The following is a 10,000-nucleotide window of genomic DNA, read 5'->3' as shown; positions in this document are numbered from 1 at the left end:
ATCACTGATATAGAGTGTCTGGTCAGTAACATGGGTCTCTCAGTCCCTCCACTCTGCAGTAAACAGTCATCACTGATATAGAGTGTCTGGTCAGTAACATGGGTCTCCCAGTCCCTCCACTCTGCAGTAAACAGACACCACTGATATAGAGTGTCTGGTCAGTAACATGGGTCTCCCAGTCCCTCCACTCTGCAGTAAACAGTCATCACTGATATAGAGTGTCTGGTCAGTAACATGGGTCTCCCAGTCCCTCCACTCTGCAGTAAACAGACATCACTGATATAGAGTGTCTGGTCAGTAACATGGGTCTCCCAGTCCCTCCACTCTGCAGTAAACAGCCATCACTGATATAGAGTGTCTGGTCAGTAACATGGGTCTCCCAGTCCCTCCTCTCTGCAGTAAACAGTCATCACTGATATAGAGTGTCTGGTCAGTAACATGGGTCTCCCAGTCCCTCCACTCTGCAGTAAACAGCCATCACTGATACAGAGTGTCTGGTCAGTAACATGGGTCTCCCAGTCCCTCAGCTCTGCAGTAAACAGCCATCACTGATACAGAGTGTCTGGTCAGTAACATGGGTCTCCCAGTCCCTCAGCTCTGCAGTAAACAGCCATCACTGATATATAGTGTCTGGTCAGTAACATGGGTCTCCCAGTCCCTCCACTCTGCAGTAAACAGACATCACTGATATAGAGTGTCTGGTCAGTAACATGGGTCTCTCAGTCCCCCTACTCTGCACTCTGCAGTAAACAGACATCACTGATATAGAGTGTCTGGTCAGTAACATGGGTCTCTCAGTCCCTCCACTCTGCAGTAAACAGACATCACTGATATAGAGTGTCTGGTCAGTAATATGGGTCTCTCAGTCCCTCCACTCTGCAGTAAACAGACATCACTGATATAGAGTGTCTGGTCAGTAATATGGGTCTCTCAGTCCCTCCACTCTGCAGTAAACAGACATCACTGATACAGAGTGTCTGGTCAGTAATATGGGTCTCTCAGTCCCTCCACTCTGCAGTAAACAGACATCAGTGATATAGAGTGTCTGGTCAGTAATATGGGTCTCTCAGTCCCTCCACTCTGCAGTAAACAGACATCACTGATATAGAGTGTCTGGTCAGTAATATGGGTCTCTCAGTCCCTCCACTCTGCAGTAAACAGTCATCACTGATATAGAGTGTCTGGTCAGTAACATGGGTATCTCAGTCCCTCCGCTCTGCAGTAAACAGACATCACTGATATAGAGTGTCTGGTCAGTAACATGGGACTCTCAGTCCCTCTGCTCTGCAGTAAACAGCCATCACTGATACAGAGTGTCTGGTCAGTAACATGGGACTCTCAGTCCCTCTGCTCTGCAGTGAACACAAAATACATGTGCGTGCGTGCATGCGTGTGTGTGTGTTATCTCACCATATTAGCCTGTGGTTGTAGCACCAGTCTTGCCTGTTTTTTCCTCTGCTTCCTGTAGTAGTTTTCAAATGTTTCTCTGTCTCCCTGGAAACGCATACAAATAGTAAATGGTGCATTTATATAACAGCTTTTATCCAACGCGCTTTACAACTTATGCCTCACATTCACCTGTTCACTCATATGTTCACACACCAATGGCAACCATGCAAGGTGCCAACCTGCTCATTGGGAGCAGTTAGGGGTTAAGTGTCTTGCTCAAGGACACTTTGAAACACTGCAGGAGGAGCCAGAATCAAACCGGGAACCTTCTGATTACCAGGGGACTGTAGTAGTATCCTGAGTAACCGTTCAATTATTTCTGGAGCGAGAAGTTGCTGATTTCAAATGTAATATTTTGTGATTTGAACACCACAGAATAATTGATTTGAGCACCACAGAATAGCCAAATGTGTAAAACTAATGTGTGAAAACAATGTGTGTGTGTGTGTGTGTGTGTGTTACCTACCAGTACAGTGTATATGTGGAGACACCTGTAGACAGGAGAGAAGTCTACTAAATCCTGGGCTGTCAGCACCTGGAGGGGTAAGAACATTAAACCGTTAACAACAATTAACTACCACTAAGTACTAGGGGTGGAACGGTTCACAAAATTGACAGTTCGGTTCGTATCACGGTTTTGGGGTAACGGTTTTCAGTTCGGTTTGATATACAGTACCTTGTTTTTTTTTTTTTTATGTAACACTCCAAAAATGTAAACATGCTTCTCATTTATTTAAAAAATTAAATAAAAAAAGGTTTACAGCGGTGTGCCTTAAATAATGTTTGGCAGACCGAACTGACTGAAAAATATAGGCTACATTTGTCAAAGTATTAACTTAGTGCAAACAAACAAAATTAAATAATTAAACCTTTCTATTTTTGTGGTCACATTATAGACAAAGGCCATCAACACAAAGTATGCATATGCTCAACCAGCACTAGACTTTCCTTTCTTTAAAATAAACACAAAAAAACAACAATGTCAACAATGTTTAAATTCCCTGATTGTCAGTTCTTAATGGAAAGATTAGTTTTCCGCTTGAAATTAAAGTGCAGTATTTGAAATACAATGAAAGGAATATGGCTGGATTTCTTATCAAAAGGAAAAGTGTCACTGTGTTATTTAAAATAAATAAACAAACAAGTTAGAAGGCCATCTAGGGATCATATATATTCTGACAGCAGTGTTGAGTTTAGACTAACTCTAGGGATCATATATATTCTGACAGCAGTGTTGAGTTTAGACTAGCTCTAGGGATCATATATATTCTGACAGTAGTGTTGAGTTTAGACTAACTCTAGTTATCATATATATTCTGACAGCAGTGTTGAGTTTAGACTAACTCTAGGGATCATATATATTCTGACAGCAGTGTTGATGTAGTTTAGACATCAAACAGTACCTCCTCGTCTCCATCCTCTTCCTCCGTGTCCTCCAGTCCGTTGTGTGCGTGTGCGTGTGCGTGTATGTGTGTGTGCGTGCGTCCGTTGACCGAGTAGACAGGTTTGGTGTGGTAGCCTTGACCGGCCTCGTTGGCCACAGTGCTGTTTATAGTCCTGTGCTGCTGAGCCTGCAGGACAAACAAACACACGTCAAAAATATTCATAAACGTCTTTTAATTCGAATGTTGATTTAGAATTCGAACGGCCCAACGTAACAAACGAAGGTCCGAACAAACGTTCTAACGTTTGGGCTCAGCCCTAAACCAAACACACGTTCAGCATTACAGACACATCTGTAACCATGGAAACACACATTCAGCGTGCGTGTGTGTGTGTGTGTGTGTGTGTGTGTGTGTGTGTGTGTGTGTGTGTGTGTGTGCGTGTGTGTGTACCTGCTTCATGGCGGTCTCCCCGACCTTGTCAGAGTGCTTCCGAATACTCTCCAGGAAGTCCTTGAGGTCCGACATGGAGATCTCCTTGATCTCTTCCCTCAGCCGGGGCAGGTTCTCCGCCATGATCTGACAGAACCGGTAGTGGCTGACCCTGGAGCGGAACACGGTGGACACCATCAACACACAACAGAACACGTTTGAACACAGTGGAATACATTAGAAATAGAGAGACATCTGAATCAGACATGATGGTGAAGAGCTGTGTCTCTGGCCTCAGTCTGGATATAGTTAGTCTCCTCGCCTCCTACCCTTTACAGAGAGCTGAGCTCAATGACGAGCACCAACCAACATCCACCAAAGCACACACAAGAGACCAGTATGCAACTAAAATAAGTGGTATATGATGGAAAATATGAAAGTCAATGCTTGAAGGAAAATGGACTTCGGAAATCAGTTTTCATTCTATTTATTTACTGTTCTGTAAAAGTCTTGTTGAATGTAATGTTTTATGTTTTGTGTGCACCCCAGGAAGACTAGTTGTTGTTGTCATGCAACAGCTAATGGGGATCCTAATAAACTCAATAAACTCCAGGGAAGGTCTGGGAAAGGTCCAGCCATAGGGCGCTATAGGCTCCAACCAAACCCCCCCGCCCAGAGTCGAACACCAGCCCCCCCGCATGTGCCCCGACGGACCCCGGCTAGCCCCCCATCGCCGAACCCCCCCAGCCCGACACCCCAGGGATGAATGAAGAACCCACCACAACCCCCACAGCACCCCGAAGGTCCCAGTGCCCCCCCCCCGCCCCCGGCACGGCTACAGGCCTTTAAGATGTCACGCTAAGATGTGTACTGTACGTTATACAGTATGACTACTATAGGGCAGCCCATACAGTACCTGCGATCTCCTAATAAAACAAGTCATTCGAATAATATAAGCTCATTCATTACACACGTAGGATGTACAGTGTGCGATTGGGTTTAGTTCTTATTTATTTATCCACTGACATTTGCAGTGTTGGTGTAGTGCTTGTATTTATTTTCTAATAAAATGTTTTATCAGTTGCAAATCGCTTCCACGCTACCTGTTGAATACGGGGGGAGCCTCTCGCTTAGGCTTTGCACACGGCCCTCGCCTTATAAGGAGCTGGCATGGCGTGTCTGTATGCAAATTCAGGTGTCGAGAACGCGATTTCCAGTTTGTGAGTGAGTGACGTACTTCATTCAGGGGATAGCAGCTGCGATCATTTTGGCACCTTAAAGAGAACCTCTCAACCCGTTGATGACTCCGGGGGTAACTGTCGTAGGCTTTCTCTCACAAACTTCCAAGGAGGTTGTGTCGTAAGAGAAAACTTGGTGAATGAGGTCCATTGTTCTCAAGGCATTTTACCCTGTTACTGTTACTCCTGTTACTGTGTGTCCTGTTACTGTGTGTCATGTTACTGTGTGTCCTGTTACTGTGTGTCCTGTTACTGTGTGTCCTGTTACTGTTCTCTCTGTCTATGTGGTCATCAAGGATGGATATTAATGAACATAATTGTTACCTGGGGATGTAGACTTTCTCCAGCTGCTCCATGGTCTTTAGAGCAGCATAATATCTGGGCAGAACAGAGAGATAGAGAACACTGGTTACGACAGAACAGAGAGAGAACACTGGTTACAACAGAACAGAGAGAGAGATAGAGAATAGAATAGAACAGAATAGAAAATATTAGAACAGAATAGGACAAAAAAAAAGATTAGAATGGATTACAATTGATAAGAGAATACAGAACGGAACAGAATGATAAATATGAAGACATGAGCGTATTTGTGTTATGGAGTTATTAACGTCCCCGAGGTTATGATGAAGTCACAGGGAGTTCACGGCGGGGTCATTCGGCGTCGTTAGACGGATGTCAGGGTGAGGAGGGATCTAATTGTCGTCTAACTGAGTGTATAATCTGCTGGATACACAGGAACAGAGGACGGCTTGATGGTCGCTGCCAGCGGAGGGCTGCGGCGAGGCTTCAATCGGACACTGGACGCTGACTGGACGTACCTACGCTAGGCCTGGACTCTCAGGACGTGTGTACGTGTGTGTGTACGTGTGTGCGTGTGTGTGTGTGTGTGTGTGGGTGGTTTGGGGGGATACATATTGGGCGATTCCCAGAAACAGTGTTTAGGCCATGTCATTAGCGCTTGGAGGAGACACCACACACACACACACACACACACAGGCTGGTGGGGGGCTAATTGCCTTCATTTGGCCCGGGGGCCGTGGCAGGGCCACAGAGAGGGGCCCGGTGCTGTCAATAAGGCCAGACTGAGGGTCAATTGTCCTGCCTGGGAGCGTCCGGGTCCTTTTATGAAAGGCCAAGCAGACGCTAATGAACAAGGAAGGGTCATTATTGTGCCGTTCACAGTGAACCTGCCGCCTCCCTCGGCTTACAGAGCGACGTGTAAATATGACCCTCGCAGCGAGCCAGACGGGCATGAAGGAGAGGGGTGGCCCTGACCTTAACATATGAGAGAGAGAGAGAGAGAGAGAGAGAGAGAGAGAGAGAGAGAGAGAGAGAGAGAGAGAGAGAGAGAGAGAGAGAGAGAGAGATACAGGTGCAGCTCAATACATTGATGACATGAATATCGTGGAAAAGTCAATATATTTCGCTGTATTGATGCAGTAATTTGTGCAAAAGGAGCCCCAACCAAGTACTGAGTGAACATACGTGAACATACTTTTCAGAAGGCCGACATTTTTATATACATTCTTTTTCAAACTTTCTGAGATACTGAATTTTGGGCTTTCATGAGCTGTAAGCCATAATCATCTGAATTAAAACAAATATAGCTTGAAATATTTCACTTTGTGTGTAATGAATCTATAATCTATGAGAGTTTCGCTTTTTGAATTGAATTACTGAAATAAAATAACTTTCCCACGATATTCTAATTTATTGAGCTGCACCTGTAGATAGATAGATAGATGGATCTAATCTACCGATATGAATAGTGTACAAACTGATGAAGAGTAATAAAGGTTTAGGTTTGACAGATACCTTCTGGATTCCAGCTGCTCCTTCAGTTTGCTGTACATTTCCAGAACTGACGAGACAAGGAGAAGGAAAAGTGAGTTAAACACATACCAAAATGAGCATTCGTCTCTCAGAGCTGCTCAGCTCAGCTGGTAGAGAATCTAAACACATATCACAGCCTTCCTCTCTCCTCACAGCTCAGAGCTACTAGGCTCAGCTGGTAGAGAATCTAAACACATATCACAGCCTTCCTCTCTCCTCACAGCTCAGAGCTGCTCAGCTCAGCTGGTAGAGAATCTAAACACAAACACACAGCCTTACTCTCTCCTCACAGCTCAGAGCTACTAGGCTCAGCTGGTAGAGAATCTAAACACAAACACACAGCCTTCCTGCTCAGCTCAGCTGGTAGAATACATATCTGCTTCACCTGAGGGACAGAGCTGTAGCCTCTCACCTGGGATACAGAGCTGTAGCTTCTCTACTGTAGTAGCCATGTTCCTCTGCTGGATACGACAGCGAATCACCTCCTCCGTTTGTGCAGTTACCTGGTGAAGTGTGTGTGAGAAAGAGAGAGAGAGAGAGAGAGAGAGAGAGAGAGAGAGAGAGATAGATAGAGATAGAGATAGATAGATACATACAGCTCAATAAATTAGAATTAGGGATGCCCCGATCACGTTTTTTGCCACCGATACCGATCACCGATAGTCTATGAGCCATATCGGCCGATACCGATCGTTTTTGGTTTAAATTTTTTTATAATTAAATATATAATTTTTTTATATAAAATATATATATTATATAATCATACTTGTAGTTGTATTATCTGCGAGACATCGCCACCACACAACAAGTCAACATGCTCGCTATCTGCAAACAGCTCCACTGTCTGTGTGTATACGCGAGTAGCCTCCAGATGCAGCCAGGATTCTCCGGCGCTGCAGCTGGACCCTCCGGCGCTGCAGCTGGACCCTACCAGTATACTCTGCTTTGGTCAAATCACATTCAGCAAGCCCTCAGCTCGAATACGCATCGAATCAATGTTATAAGACATTGATATCAGGAGCTATCTGTAGCTACTGCTAGCCGGCTAGATAATGTTAAGACAACGCCTCAGTGAACTATTTAGTTTACTGGGACATTTCATATAGAGCTAACGTGAGCTAACGTTGGCTACCGAGCTAACGGAGGTATCATGCACTCGACTATTGCTGGAGCATTTGTTGATATCAGTAGCTAGCCAGCTAGATACCGTTAGACAATGCCTCATGTATTAAACTAAAGTGAATAGTTGACTGAGTAATTTTGTTTAAACAGTAACGATAGCTAGGTAGCTAACGTTAGCTCACGGTCGCATGCACTAGAGAAGACTATTGCCTGAGGCAATAGGAGCCTCTGTGTTGACACGGGTGCAGGAGGGGCAGGGGAGGAGGAGGGGCCGTGCGCTGCAGCTCTGTGTGTCTGAGAGAGAAGTCAGCGAGTGAGATCTCCGCTAAGAATTGGATCATGTTTTTTGATCGGTTTTCACGATCGGCTAAAATAAAGCATTATCGGAATTCACCGATCTCATATTTATACTGAATATCGGCCGATACCGATCGCTGGCCGATCGATCGGGGCATCCCTAATTAGAATATAAATGAGAGATATGGATGTAATGCATACAAACACCTGTACATAGCCCTTCATGACCGTATTGTGGACATTGTGTCTGATGCGGTACAAAACATTTCACCATCTAGTGCAGCAATGTACAAACATACTAGAGTGCTACCAGAATGGTTTGGTCTTACCAACCATGTCTTTGCTAAGAGACCAAATACACCTCGTGTGGTTTTTGTTGACACCAGCCACAAGGAGGTGCTAATTAGGGATGCACCGATATGAAAATTTGCGGCCGATACCGATACGATAGTTCAACTAACACAATCGTCCGATACCGATACCGATATTTGTGCCCTGGCAAAAAAATATATATATTATATTATTACTGATATTATGATATTACTGTATATTTGTATGTCTCTAAATGTTTTGATGAATTGAAAATGGAGGACCCTTATGTAAACAAGCTGAAAGTATTTTTTTGGTCTTCATCCGCCAGTCTTAGCAGTTGTTGTATTGAGCTGTACTGTATTGTACCCATTCTGCAATCTGTTAATAAAGTTTTCAATCAATCAATCAATCAGACAAATGTATAGAAAAGCTCTTATTATAACATTCTTTCATATAACAAAAAAATATATTATTGTTTTTAAGAAAATGTTTTTAGGCCCTATGCTTGACTATTATTTTAGGCATGGCAACAAATAAATTTATAATAATAAAATGAATAAATAAAATATTAAATAAATAAATTGGCTACACGTCTCTCTTTTTGTGTTACAAATTGTGCTCACCGATATGAAACATAGGCCTCTTTACTTACTTAAAAAAGGAAACATCAAGAAATATTGTTTATGGTATTCCACCATGCCATGTGTGTTTTATTTTATAATGCTCATGATTATTGCTGAAGTCTGAGTCATACAATACCCACTGGCTTTCATAACCTAACAGACTAACTTGACTAAAAAGACTAAAAGGTTTATGAGTTTAAAGAGTTTAAGAGACAGCACTCACTGTATCTCTCTCAAACAAAGCCCCATGTTCTCCAGTGTTATCCCATAATATCTGAGTTTGCAATGCATGTGTCGTGTCAGGTACAACAGAACAATTTTGATTGACAGTCGATTCTGCCAATTACGTCACACCGCTTGCACCCACCTCTGCCTTTCTTATCACCAATCGGCAAGCGCTTATTCGTTTTTTTTACTTCCGGGAAGTCCGCCATTTGGGCTACACGAGAGAATCAATAACAACCCTACCGGAGCTAATAACGTTAGCTCCCCGCCGCCCACAAGTAGGAGGACCAAACGAGGCATGATGATTTTACTGCAAAGAATGTTATAATAAAACTTTTCTATACATTTGTCTGATTTGAAAACTTTATTAACAGATTGCCGAATGGGTACAATTCAGTACGGGCTCTCTGAGCAAAGGAAGGAACTGAGAGATATGAATGACCTGTTGCTGATGTTATTGAACATGTAACTATGTAACGTTAATGCCACAAAACGAATGCCTTTGTTAATCATAAGTAACGTTGATGCAGTAGCGTGGTGTAGTGGGGGGGGGGGGTTGTGCAGTTTGCTTGACTGAAACCCCATGGTTTGAACATGTGGACTGGACAACACATGCTTGTGACAATTTGCAGAACGTCAGAGGAGTAGGCAGGGTTTTAGGGTGTTGTTATAATTTTATCAAAGTTTGGAACATGTGGACCAGATTGACGCGACACAATTGACGGATATTTATCGGCCACTGCCATCGGCAAATTTGAGCTTATCGGCCGATAGGCAGATGGCAGTCAACAAGGCACTTATCGGCCAATACCGATACCCCAACCGATATATCGGTGCACCCCTAGTGCTAATCGATAGAAGTAGGCTGTGCCTTTGACCTGTACATGGACCAAGTATATAAAATACCAACCACTGCTCAATGTGATGGCCGACCTTGGGTACAGGTGTAGATATAGTGTACTTGTATTCGGAAGTCTTGGCCATGTATATAAATGCACCATGACCCGGTCTGAGAATTGCTGCAATGTCTAAAAGAAAAGCCAAACAAATTGCCAAATATTGCTCTGTCTCAGCTATTATTGGC

At 43.7% G+C, this 10,000-nt stretch overlaps 1 protein-coding gene across 1 annotated transcript in view; it reads right to left on the bottom strand.

Annotated features, from left to right (window-relative positions):
* The window catches only part of LOC311248707 (exocyst complex component 6-like), a gene marked incomplete at its 3' end in the record, with an annotated part of 10,006 nt that extends 3,170 nt beyond the window's left edge, over positions 1-6,836 (bottom strand). Inside the window, exons 1-7 of the mRNA XM_084339544.1 lie at positions 6,750-6,836; positions 6,320-6,365; positions 4,826-4,879; positions 3,285-3,435; positions 2,853-3,020; positions 1,916-1,984; positions 1,411-1,494 (exon numbers count right to left, since the gene is read on the bottom strand). Coding sequence (XP_084195670.1) covers positions 1,411-1,494; positions 1,916-1,984; positions 2,853-3,020; positions 3,285-3,435; positions 4,826-4,879; positions 6,320-6,365; positions 6,750-6,789 — 612 coding nt within the window. The remainder of the gene's footprint in view (positions 1-1,410; positions 1,495-1,915; positions 1,985-2,852; positions 3,021-3,284; positions 3,436-4,825; positions 4,880-6,319; positions 6,366-6,749) is intronic.
* Between the last annotated feature and the right edge of the window lie 3,164 nt (positions 6,837-10,000).

This window comes from Notolepis coatsorum, assembly GCF_963971535.1.
Source record: "Notolepis coatsorum genome assembly, contig: SCAFFOLD_4081, whole genome shotgun sequence".
NCBI classification, from domain to species: Eukaryota; Metazoa; Chordata; class Actinopteri; order Aulopiformes; family Paralepididae; genus Notolepis; species Notolepis coatsorum.
The sequence above is the reverse complement of the archived record's forward strand: the minus strand, read 5'-3'. Positions and strand labels throughout refer to the sequence as shown.